The 12,692-nt window shown below is 49.3% G+C and overlaps 1 protein-coding gene across 4 annotated transcripts in view; it reads left to right on the plus strand.

The window, feature by feature from the left end:
* The window catches only part of DLG3 (discs large MAGUK scaffold protein 3), a 59,126-nt gene extending 46,580 nt beyond the window's left edge, over positions 1-12,546 (plus strand). For 3 of the 4 annotated variants that reach the window (XM_089536163.1, XM_089536164.1, XM_089536166.1), the window contains 11 exons: positions 118-232; positions 2,579-2,755; positions 3,185-3,260; positions 4,034-4,133; positions 7,158-7,199; positions 8,025-8,075; positions 8,202-8,303; positions 8,539-8,711; positions 9,056-9,165; positions 9,393-9,484; positions 9,969-12,546. In XM_089536163.1, coding sequence (XP_089392289.1) covers positions 118-232; positions 2,579-2,755; positions 3,185-3,260; positions 4,034-4,133; positions 7,158-7,199; positions 8,025-8,075; positions 8,202-8,303; positions 8,539-8,711; positions 9,056-9,165; positions 9,393-9,484; positions 9,969-10,075 — 1,145 coding nt within the window. In that variant the 3' untranslated portion in view covers positions 10,076-12,546. Of the gene's footprint in view, positions 1-117; positions 233-2,578; positions 2,756-3,184; positions 3,261-4,033; positions 4,134-6,267; positions 6,314-7,157; positions 7,200-8,024; positions 8,076-8,201; positions 8,304-8,538; positions 8,712-9,055; positions 9,166-9,392; positions 9,485-9,968 lie in introns of all 4 variants that reach the window. The other variant, XM_089536165.1, reaches the window with a different exon arrangement.
* The last annotated feature ends 146 nt before the right edge of the window (positions 12,547-12,692 follow it).

Consider the following 12,692-nt stretch of genomic DNA (forward strand, 5'->3'; position numbering starts at 1 on the left):
CCCTTCTGTATTAAATACTTCTGATCCATTGTACTTTGCTGAATGGGAAAGAGAGAGATGTTGCCTGTCATGTTCTCTGCTTGAATTCTAAGTGCTGTGTTTTTCTTTTCTTTTCAGAGTACAGCCGTTTCGAGTCCAAGATCCATGACCTCAGAGAACAGATGATGAACAGCAGCATGAGTTCAGGATCTGGCTCACTTCGGACAAGTGAAAAACGGTCTCTCTATGTCAGGTAAGAAAAATAGGTTGTCTTTTACGCAGGGAGATGCATAAGATCCTCTTGAAAGCTGCGTCTTGTGCCTGTAGATGATCTTTCAAACTTGATTGTGGGTCCCTTGTCTCCAGGAGAAGCCAGTGCCTTTCTTAGAGTGCTTAACTTCAGTGCATCAAAGTCTCCACTGGTTTGGGTTGCCTGTTTGTGCTTTCTCCTGTCAGCCTCAGCACAAGCAAGTACCTGAGCAGAGGCCTGGCTATTTTGGGAGATGTTGCTTCCAATCTCTAGGGTCTTGAGTATCATCCATTCGACCAAAGGATTGTGCAGACAAGTGAGCACAGGCCCTGCAACCTCTTTGTTCCAGCATAGGGCATTGACAGTTTTTCCAGAGTGTGTATTGACCGTTGTGTTGTTGTTTTGAGGAAACAAAAGAAACTGGATGAGAAGCTTTTTGGATGAAAAGGTTGCCCAGATCTCCAGATTTGCCCTGGGTTACAGTATGTGTGCAGAAAATCTTCTCTGTTGCCTGTTGGCTGCCTGCAAGAGGGATGAGCTCTTAGTCGGATTACTGCCTTGATCTTGCTAATTGGGCAGAGTGCTTAGGTACAAGATGAGCCTGAAGCAGCTGAGCAGCTCCTTCTTCTCCTTCCTCCGTGACGTGCTGCTCCTCTTTCTTATGCACACAGATAAGCTCACTGATAGCATGTCTGTGAGAGGAGAGGCGTGAGCCAGCAAATCCATTGTCCCAAGAGGACCTCTTCTTGGGCCTAGGTGTCTCTTCAGGCACTGCTGTAAACTTGTGGGACGTTGCATGCTTTAAGCGTTCTGTTTGCATTGGTGTTAAACCGCAGAAGGTTTTGGGACTAGAGCTGTTGGCCCATGGACTCCTTTGGCCCATGGTTTTGCTGGTGGATTCTGTGATGCTCCCCATCCAGACAGATAACTTCTTCAACTTACCTGCTTTGCCGTTCAAAGACAGATCACCTGTTTAGTAAGTAAGGACTTTACCTTGTTAAGTGCTAACCCCTTTTATGTAACATCCTCCTAGTTGCTCCTGTGATTAAGACAGCAGGCTGCAAGTCCTTTTGCCCATGGGATAACAGTGGGCCCAGCCCTTCCAGGTGGGGTAGTTTCGAGCGCAGAGTAAGTGAAACTGATGGAATGGTCTGTTAATGCTGCTGGTAGTGATAATTACAAGGTTTGTTATTGGGCAAGACATGATCCGGATTTGACCGAGATACTTTCCTCTGTGCCCTCTCTGGAGCAGGAAGTGAATCCCTAAGCCTGCCGCTGCCACTCCTTTTGGGAGCATGCCCAAGGAGGCACAGGCAGATGCATGCCCGCGCCGGCCTTTTCGAGAAACGCAGCTAGAAAGGCCCCCTCTTGTGGCCAAGGATGGCCTTCTTGCGTTGACAGGACCCCAGGCGTTTGTCAACTCTTGGGCAGGCAGTTAACTGTGCTGACAGCACTGCGTCTTAAGATGGGTTTGCCGAAATCTTGAGCGTCCAGTTGGACAGGATGCAAATCCAGTTAAGCCGCTGGGGTTAATACTCTCCTCTCCTCCCTACTCCAGTTTATATTTTGACTATGTTGTTTCAGAGGTGCAAGGCAAACACTTTGAGATTTGCAAAAAAAATCACATTTTTGTTTCCAGCACTGAAGTAGAGGAAGAATCCCCAGAGTGAATCATGCTTGGGTAGCTATAGCTTGGGCTGCTAAAATGTTTGAGCCGTGGTTTTCAGGGCAAAAAGCCTTGAGAGACCCTCTTGACTTCCCCTTACTTGAATGGTGTGTGTGTGGAGCTACCTTCAGAGGACCTTTGTGCTGTTGCCCAGATGTGGTGCTTCCTTGCGTTTGGGATGCGAATGCACTCGCTCTCTGACTGCTGGGTACCTCAAATACTCAATGCTATTGAAATAAAAGCTCTTTAGTAGATCCTGAGCTACAGCACTATCCTAGAAAGTATGTGCTGCCAGCTGTACCTGGTTTCTAAATCAGAGGAGGTAACCTGCTGCTTTTTGCTTTGACGCAAGTGCCATTATTCTGTTGCTGAACAAAAACCTGGAACATTTGAAGGGTATGAAATGTATTTTGCATGTGGAGATGTTCCAAAGCATTGTGTTACAGAAGTAAGCACATCTCAAAATGTAAAGCCTAAGTTTAAGGGAAGGGCCATGGCTTGGTGGGTGAGCACTTGCTTTGTGTGGAAAGAGTTAGGTTCAGTCCCTGGCAGATCTCAGGTGGGGCTGAGACTTCATTCTGAAACCTCAAAGAGCCTCTCCCAGTGCTGATCCCAGTGGGCCAGTGGTCTGGCTTGGCGAAAGGCCTTGTCCAACATTCCTGCTGTTCTTCCTTCTTGTGCAGGGCCCTCTTTGACTATGACCGTACTCGGGACAGCTGCTTACCCAGTCAAGGACTCAGTTTTTCTTATGGAGACATCTTGCATGTTATCAATGCCTCGGACGACGAGTGGTGGCAGGCGCGGCTAGTGACTCCCCACGGAGAGAGCGAGCAGATTGGGGTCATCCCCAGCAAGAAGAGGTGAGTTCTTGTTTGCAGCCAGGATCTTTGTGGCACCTGACAGTCCCCACCCTTGGCCAACCTGCCGTGTCTGTTTCTGACCGGTCGGAAGTGGCCTGTTAGGTGGACCTGTTCAGGGAGTGGCAGTGTATTTGTTTTGCCTCTTTATGATTTTTGTCAAGCGGAATGCTTTCCTTCATGCCTTGCTGGGCAAGGGAAGTGCTGTCCATCTCAAGGAGAAGTCTGTGTTGTGAGTTGTGCACCACCATAGACCTGGGAAGAAGAACTGACTAACCATACATTGCTGTGCCAGCAGTTTCTGTTGATATCTTTAGTCCAAAAATGTTCTGAGAGATTAAAATGAAGGCTGGGGAGTGGGAGACAAGGATTACTGTGGGACTGAAGCCACATGTAAACACCTTTTTTCTTTCTTTCTCTTGATGTAACCAGAGTGGAGAAGAAGGAAAGGGCACGGTTGAAAACGGTGAAGTTCCATGCCCGAACTGGAATGATAGAGTCCAACCGGGTAAGTGGTGTTCAGAGGGAAGGGGACGGCAAGCGTCGGTTTTAGCATGCTTTTAAATATTTCTTCCTGTTTTCTTTCGTTTGATTAATGTGATGCTATTGTACGTCACTTTGGGGACACAGGTGGGCAAAAAAAGTGTTTCTAAATACCACTAGTAAATAATTTTTTCTAAAAAGGCATTGTGGAGTAAGGAGGTTAGTGGGAAATTAAAGGATGTTCCCACCAACCTACAAGGTGGAGCATGACCTGGTTTAATTCACATGTGAGTGGGATAGTGGTGCCAAGATTTCTTGGGTGGAGTGTGGCTAGGAAACTGCGATGAGACCTCCTTGGGCTTCTGTGGTTCTTGGCCCATAGCCATGCCCCATTGCCTGTTCAGCTACTTCCCTTTCCTCATGGCACAGGAGATGCTACAAGTTGCACTGAAGCTGCTTGGCAATGTTGGCAGGATATGTGAAGACTGAACAACTGAGTTGGGTAGCAAGGGGTAAAGGAAGCAGCTCTTTATTCCTGTGGAAATGCAGATTGGTTAGTCATCTTTCACCATCCCTAAAACCCATTATTTTTTTCTTCTGCACTTAATTTTCCTCTTACATTCCCGTTTACTTGTGGTTTTCATGATTTTCATTTGAGGAGTAGCTCCCCTGGCCATCATTGTCTATTCATTTTAATTTTTTCTTGCATGCTTTAAACTCCATTATTTGTTCTTTTTGTTTTTCCTTTTTGTTTTGTTTCTTTCTGCCCCCCTCCTTCCATCTCCACCTTCTTCACAGTCGATCAAAACGAAACGTAAAAAGAGTTTCCGCCTCTCCCGAAAATTCCCATTTTACAAGAGCAAAGAGAACATGGCCCAGGAGAGCAGCGGACAGGAACGTAAGTAGCAGCTGTCCTGCTCAAAGTCTGGCTTTGGAGGCTGCTGAGGCCGTCTCTCTAGGCGTGAAGTGCTGTGCTGCTTCTGAACAGGGCACTTTGAAGTCCCACCTGGGGCTAGGAGGCCTTGCCGAATTCCGCGTTGCAGTGAGACCCATGCCATCCCATAGATCCTCAGGCCTCTGCTTCCCTGCAGCTCTAAGTTGAAACAAGCCTTACCTTTCCACCAGGTGCTCTGAGACCATGTGAAGCCAAGAACTGCCCTCTCCCCTCTAGCAAACACAAGCCCTGGAATGAGCTTTGTGGGTCTAGGAGGGGTGGCCTGCTGCCCCCGGTGCCCCACTCAGCGCTGCTTGCCTTCCCTTGCTTTATCTATGCTAGCGACTCTTCCAAACCACCCTTGTAACCTCTGTCCTTTCACGTGAAGATCTGCCAGGCTCTGCAGTATTCTACCTGTTCTTAATTTGGGGGCACTTGCCCAACATTCTCTCTTCCCTGTTGTTGTGGGTTAAGAAGACCTTGTAAAGATACACTCACTCAGCTTGGTCCAGTGAGTCCCTCTGGAGAGCCTGACATCTGTGGCGAAAACACAGGATGCCTGTCGCAAGTGCAGTTCCTTGTCTTGCCCCACGGTGCAGAATGAACAGGGGGAAATGTGCAAGCGATAGGCACACCTGCATAATTTATCTGAGTTTTGAACTACTGTGGTGCCTTTAAAATAGCAGTGATTCTGGAGCCTTAATGCATCTGCCTCAAAGAGTGTTGTTTTCATACAGCTGTCTGTTGGGGACAAGTCAGTGAGGAAATAACACTTCTGCCATGATAGTAAGACTAGTGTGTGGCGTAGTATAACACTTCTGCCATGATAGTAAGACTAGTGTGTGGCATAGTATAGCCTCGATGTGCCAGTGTACCTGCCTGCCTTCATTTGGACACACTGTTTGTCCACGAGTCCAGCATTGTTTTCTGTGGCTAGCAGGGCCTTCCCAGGACCAATTTAACTAGAAATACCAGAGGATTTTCTGCATGCAAAGGCCATGGGCTTCCACTGAGCTACGGTCCCTCCCCTATAAACTTGACTGTAAAACAACAAAGATTCAGGAGACAAGAAACAGCAGCCTTCATGTAAGATTGCAGATGGTAGGCTTTTGAAAGCCAGAGGCAGGGTGTTTGGATGTGGCCAGTAGGCAACTGCCTAAAGCTTTGCAGAAGGGTTTCTGGTTCAGGACCTTTGGAGACCAGGACTAACCTCTGAGGCCCTTCCTCTGCCATGTTTATTAGTTGCAGTGGTCTCGTGTTGATAACAGCGTGGAATAGAGATGAGTGCATGTGGATTGGCAGAGAGGAATGGAGTAGACCAGGTCAGCTGCTGGCAAGTGTGTCTCTTGGGCTTTGGCACTGGTTGCCCCGGATTTGCCTCTTGGTAATTGCTACCTAAGAGCCCAGTGTAGTTGGTTTCAAGACAGCAAGGGACTCTGTTTGGTAATGCCCTGAGCTGGCTCAACTGGGCTGCATCTGCACTTTAACTGCCATGGCTCCATGCGATGGAATCCTGGGATTTGGCACCAGAGCTCTCTGACAGAGAATGCTAAATATTTCACAAAACTACAGATCCCAGAATTGATCCATGGCAGTTAAGGTAGTGTCAAACATTTTTGCAGTGGGGCTGCAGCCCTGGTTTGCGAAAAAGTGCAGGCTCTTTCCCTCTGCTTCTTTCATGGGCAGCTGAGGGGTTTTGGAACAGTTCCCTGTTACCTGTGGCTCTGCTGGGGCAGTTCTTTGCCTGGTCATATGCACTAGGTCATTGGGCAATGTGTGGGGTTCCCCCAGATGTGGGGCAGAGCAGTGTGTTGGAAAAGAGAGCCATGTTGGATGCTGGGAGGCGGCTGGGCTTGGGGCCCTGTGCAGGATGGTCCGAATGCCTGAAGAGTTTGGGGCAGGGAGGACCTCCTCAAGTGTGGGTCAGGAGCTTTAACTTCACTTGCTGTTGCAGTTCTTAGCCATTCTGCACTCCTGTCACTAATGCTATCCTGGCTCTGTTTCTCCTCCCCACTCTCTCTTTTCTCTTTCCTTCCTTCTTTTTCTCTCTTTCTCTCTCTCCCCCTTCCTCTCCCCTTTCTGGTTGGCTGTGAATCAGGACTTCCCTGGGTTAAGTGACGATTATTATGGCGCAAAGAACCTGAGTAAGTGGAATTTCACTGCACATGATCACTTTTCATTGCTCGCATGTGTGTGACCGGAAAGAAACAGATGACAAACTCAAAGCAGGCATATCTCCCCTGGGCCCAGCTGGGTTGCCTTAAGTCCATGTGTGCCTGCTCCAAGGTGAACCAGTCCCCAAAAGGCAGCGCTCCACCTGAGTGCAGTGAGTTGTCCACCAGAAGGGTGGGCCTTCCTGTTATTGTTTGGTTCCCTTACTCACAGGTGCTAGGCAAAGAAATTGGGCAGGGAAGGGAGAGACATCTAGTGCAAGTTCTGTCCTGTGCTGGCTCTGTATGGGAGCCCCTCTTTTCTCATGGCCATGTTTCAGTTGGTTGGGTCATGGGACAGCCCTGTCATCTCTCGTCTTGTCTTTACCTGCATGCTGTACCAGTCCATCCCCTTTGTCTCCTCTCCCTGCCGTTTCCCCTCGTCCTTAGCTCCCCATGGCAGGATTATACCTTAAAAGAGTGGCCAAGGGAAGCCTGCTAGGAACAAGGCACTATACCTAGGCTTCAACCTTGCTGGCGATGCGCTACTGAAGGAGGGAGGATATAGGTAGTGCTTGGCTCTTGTTTGGCAAGAGACACACAAACCCCTCATTTGCTCCTAGTCTGGAGGGTAGGGAAGCCAGAGTTTCCTCAACAATGCCCCCAAGCCAGTATGTGGTGCGTACTGGGAGCATGTACCAGTGTCTGTCTCATTTACCCTTGCGCTGCTCAGCTTCCCCACCCTGCTGCCCCATGCCATTCTTGTAACCACATCTTGTAACTAACCTTTCCTGTCCCATCTGTGTGTACTGAATCAGGGTCTCTTTCTTGGTTGCAGAAGGCGTGACATCAAACACCAGTGACAGCGAGAGCAGTTCTAGTAAGTGTTCCTCCCATTTGCCTTGTCCTTTCTAGCTGCAAACCCTTGGGATTCTTTGCTTGCCCTGCTCCCATTGTAGAAGGCCAGGACTTGCTTTAGGTCCTCTGCTGAGGCGTCCCTGTGCTCCATGGTGGCTGGTCCCAAGTGATTGGGCTGAAGCATAGCAAAAATCCTCACCAAAATATTGCTATGCCTGAGTGGGAAAGGAATTTGATTTCAGCATGCAGTGGAGCTGCCTCAGTGGAGTTATGCCACCATTTCTCAAATTCTGGAAGCCCAGTCTGGTGACCCGGGAAGCCTGGCCTGGATCCAAGAGTGGTGCTTCCTTCCCTTACCTCTCAGGGCTCTTTTGAAGGCCATGCCCTTCACTGCCTCTGCTACTGCCAAGAAGAGAATCCCCCCTCAAACACTTATTAGGGGACAGGCAGACATTTTTGTCATGATTTAGGCCCTTCCTGACCCCTTAGAGGGCATCGTTGGGTGAAAAATCTTTATTTTTTGGCAAAAGAAAGTACACTTTGTCCACTCCTGCCTGACACAGTATTCTTCGGCAAGCCTGCCTCCATTTTGCTGGCTTGGAAATGTGTGTCTCTGGTTAGTCCTCGCCCTTTTCGTGCTTGGAGGGTGGCTTGTCTCAGGGGTTACCTGGGTGTAACAAAGGGGCAAGAAAGCAGGGCTGTGGATAGACTGACATAATAAAGGGTTGCATTGGTGAGGTTGAGCATCTCGACAACTTTATGTTGGGTGGTGTGTGTGTGTGTGTGTGTGTGTGTGTGTGTGTGTGTATGTGTTCCAGGCTGACACTTTCCTTTCTAAATTTTTCAGAAGGACAAGAGGACACAATTCTGTCATATGAGCCTGTGACACGGCAAGAAAGTAAGTCAGGAGGACTTGCTGCTTTGCAGTGAGCGGGAGGTCAATTAGCTGTGATATTCTTCTAGGTGTTACTGCCTTTCAGTGCTGAGCCAAGTTGCGCTCTAAGGCTCCCTGTTCTCTTTGCAGTTCACTATGCGAGGCCAGTGATCATTCTGGGACCCATGAAAGACCGAGTCAATGACGACCTCATCTCGGAGTTCCCACACAAATTTGGCTCCTGTGTGCCACGTAGGTTCTGGTCCCCTTGCCTGCTCCGGGAGAGGGGGGTTCTGGGTGACTGCTGAGCAAGGCCTGTAGGCTCTATGCTTTTAGGACACTGGAAGGAAAAGGGGAGCCAGTGCTCACAGGGAGGCAGTCCCAATGCCTCTCTGGAAGTTCCTTTTCTGCTCCTTGCACAGCCATACCTCTCCATGTGTGTGGAGATGGGGCGTCTGGGCAGTAGACCGGGTGCTTTCTCTTCCAGACACTACTAGGCCTCGGCGTGAGAATGAGGTAGATGGGCAGGATTACCACTTTGTGGCGTCCCGGGAACAGATGGAGAAGGACATACAAGACAGCAAGTTCATTGAGGCTGGGCAGTTCAATGACAATCTCTACGGGACCAGCATTCAGTCTGTACGGGCAGTAGCAGAGCGGGTGAGTACGGGGGTCTCGGACAGTGGCTGAAGCCTTTTCTTGGCTCCCAGTTAGCCTCCTGTGCCTCATCCAGGCTCCAGCTGGTGTGGAGTGGGCTTGTATGCCAGAAGGCCTTGCTGGGATGGGGGATCTAAGTCAGAAGCCACTTGACTTGGGTGTTTCCACTATCCCTTTTGGAGGGCACAGCATGCATGAAGTAGTCACTGGACTGAAATGTTTGCAGTAAGCCTCTGCCCACAGGGCGGCTTCATTCTCCTGGTCTCTGTCGGTTGGGGTCTTGCTCTTGGGATTATGGTGGGGACAAACCATAATGCTGTGGTACCCAATGTCCTTCCCTCCTCCAGGGGAAGCACTGTATCCTTGATGTGTCTGGGAATGCGATCAAGAGGTTGCAGCAAGCACAACTGTACCCCATTGCGATTTTCATCAAGCCAAAATCCATTGAGGCACTTATGTGAGTACTGTGGAAGTTGGGAATTTGGTAAAAACATGAATGCTGCCTTTGAGAGGAGTGAGATGCAGGAGTCTCCTCTGGGCCTGTGGAGCAAGGGATGAGTTGCAGGGCCTCAGTATTGCAGGCCATGGCTTGCCCACTGGGGCTGCTTTCATAGTCCCAGATTGTGTGTGGGTTTGTGTTACATCTGATACAATTGTATGAGGCTGCTTTGTTTGGGCCAACAGGGAGATGAACCGAAGGCAGACGTATGAACAAGCCAACAAGGTCTTTGACAAAGCCATGAAACTGGAGCAGGAGTTTGGAGAGTACTTTACAGGTGAGAATCTGGGCTGCACTTGAGCTGTTTACAATGGGCTGCTGCTGCCGCCACCCGCTTCACACCATTTTGTAGGGTTTGGAAGGAGCAAAGACAAGTGAGGAATGACTAAGTGGCTGGACTCCCTACATGAGGGTAGATAATGGAGGAGAGCGTAAGCAAAGGGCTATAAGATGCTGAGGGTGGAGGAGAACTCAGTCCTGTGCATTTCTTATGTAAAAGTGCCTTTCAGAAAGAAGGAGCAGAAGAAGAGAAGCATAAAATCAGCTTGGGTGTCAGAAGCAGCCATGCTGGTACTGGCTAAAGGCTTGGGTTTCCATTGTGTCTGTGGTTAGAGATGGGGGGCATGATGGGGCTTGGAGAGAGATTTGCTCTGGAAGAGTTGTGCTGAGGGCCCCCCGGATTTGGGCTGGGGTACAGGGAGAGTTCCGGTATACAAACAGTTCAGTAAAGGAGGTTTGCTTTGCTCTGCTTCCCTCTGCAGCCATTGTACAAGGAGACTCTCTGGAAGAGATTTACAGTAAAATCAAACAGATCATAGAGGACCAGTCCGGGCATTACATCTGGGTCCCGTCCCCTGAGAAACTGTGAAGCCCCTGCCCTCCAACCAACTTGTGAGAAGACCAGAGACCCCTCCCCTAGCCCTCTGCCCCAAGAGGGGGAGCAGAAGACCATCCCCCTCCCTTTTCTAGATGGTTGACCATTGCGTTTTCTAGTCCTCTTTTTCTTTCTTCCTGGGGTAGACCATTCTCCTTCATCAAGTGACTGTCCCCGCCATTCCTGCATGGACCTTCCTGCTGCTCCCTTAGACATGGAGACAAAAACCCCATTTGAGAGTTTTGTGTGTTTTTTTAATTTAAAAAGAAAACGAAACAGAAAAGAAAATTACAAACAAAAGTCAAGAAGCAAGATGGGAGGTGGCAGGCGCCGAAGTGCGATGGACTCGGACAGTGGCTGCCCCGAAAACACACTGAGGACTGGCAACGTGGGGCGCTCTTTTCCAGGAGTGCAGTGATTGCCCAGCACTGTGACTGAAGGAAAGGCAACAGAATGCATATTATTTATCTGTATATGTAATTATATATAATATATATGCTAGATATATATTATATATATGTGTGTGTATGGACTAGAAAATACGAGGGGGCTGCTTAAGTGGTACTTTGTTAGTGCAAGGACTGTGTTGCCGCCATGCCTCAGCCACTGGGCACAGGAACCTTTCGTGGCTGGCGCAGATTTTATGGTACCCAAGTGTCTTTTGGGCGCTGCTTGGTGCTTTTTCCAAAGCCAGTTCTGTGGCGAAGGCTGCGTTTGGAAAGAACAGGGTTGCGGAAGAAGCAGAGAGGGCCCGGAACCACGTGTGAAGTTGCAACCGTTGATTTCAGCACGAGAAAGTGAACGGATAATAACTACATATTAATTGCACATTGTTTTTCTTTTTGTCACCTGATGTGTTTGCATGAGAGGTTTTTTTCTTTTGTTTTTTTAAGCTGGTGTTAAACCAAAATCATGTTTGTGTTGGTGTGTTGGCTTTTCATTATTCCAGGCTTTTGATTTTAATAACAAACTGAACGGGTATACAATCCAGTTTTTTAACTTATTTTTTAAGATTGTTCCATTGTAAATAGATTCTAGGCCCAGGCCCAACCTACAGACCAAGTGGAATGGGCACACCAGCTCTTCGGAGTTGCAGCAGCGGGACCAGTTCCCTGTCAAGAGACTTAATGACTCCGTGGCATTGGCATTTCATTCTGGTGGAGGGATGTGGAGCATTGGGAAGCAGCAGCAGCAGCGGAAAAGGAGAAGAAGGGAACCTGCCTCTTGGGCGAGGAACAATATTTCAACCGCGTGATGGAATTTAGGACAAGCTTCTCTGGGAATCCTTCGCTTAATAGAATTTTGTCAGATTTTGGTGGCAGCGCATGAAGCCCTTCCCAGCCTCACACACCGCTGGGCATTTTGTGAAGAGAAGCACCATCCCCTTCTTCCTGTGTGTCCCTGCATAGTTTGTGTTGCAGCGCTGCCCGTCTCCCCTGTCCCTGCCCCGACGGTCCTTGCCACCAATGTCTTGCAGTTCTCCTTTAGGGCAGGAGGAAGGATGGGCTGAACATGGGATGCCCTCCGCCATGGAGCATGGACTGTGAGTCTTCCAAGGACTGCTTCTGGGGCTCCTCGATGTGTGCTCATCTCAGTAATGTCTGTCAATTGTGCAAAACTGTGTGGTTGCAGAGCTTCTTGTTTCATCGCTGAACAAGAGAGTTAAGATGGACTGGTGAGAAATTCTGGGAGGAGATGATTTCAAGCATTTCTGGTTTGGTGCAAGCCCTTGCTTCTTAGCCAAAGGGGTAGATGTGCTCACTTTCCCAGTCTTGCCCCCACTCCCACCCATCCCACCCCCTGCCCCTTGAAACGGGTGCTTTTCTGGTTTCTGCGGAGTGAGAGCCACGACTGCTACGGGAAGAGAGCAGAGCGCTCGCCTGACAGGTACGACCGGGCCTCGGCTTGTAGCAGGGGTACGCTGCCCGCTCCATCGCTGGTAGGTAGCTGTGTCATTCATTGTGTGATTTGTGCACGGGCTTCGATGTTAAACATGGGTGAGAAACTTGTCATCTTGCGGAGATTCATTCTGGTAAGCGAGAAGCCATTTCCGCGTCAGCTGGTGTTGCAAGAACTTCCAAGTGGAACTTTGCTAGTCCTAGAGCTGCTGTCGGCTGGCAGGACTATGAAGAATAAAGACGAGGGAGCCGATGCCAGAGACGGAGCCCCGGCGGAGGGAATTGGGACCAGGGCTGCCACCGACTCCCTCCGTTCTGCCAGTGCTGCCGGGCGCGTTCTTGAGAACCAGCCTGGGCGCAACTGAAACAGCTTCTGAGGCGGTTAGTCTCCAGGCTCCGACTCCTTTTATTTTCTAATAGCCTGTCACCTTGTCTTCTAGGCCCATGGAGAAAAAAGGTCTGTGTGCTCCATGGCATAGCTGAAAGTATCAATCATGACACTAGTTGGTTTACCAGTGTTTCTTCCAAGGAGACATATATTTTTAATAAACAGAACGTTGCAATGAACTTGCCTGCCGAGGGTTTCATGTGCCGCGAGGTCCCTGTGTGGGTTCATGGGCGACGTATGTTCTGGTTGCACATAGGTGTAAATTCTAGACCCCTTGGATCCTTTAACGTTATGCACATGTTGATCCATTGTTCAACAATTGGTT

This window comes from Sceloporus occidentalis, unplaced genomic scaffold (assembly GCF_023333645.1).
Source record: "Sceloporus occidentalis isolate IW3139 unplaced genomic scaffold, rSceOcc1.0.p SCAF_8, whole genome shotgun sequence".
NCBI lineage: Eukaryota > Metazoa > Chordata > Lepidosauria > Squamata > Phrynosomatidae > Sceloporus > Sceloporus occidentalis.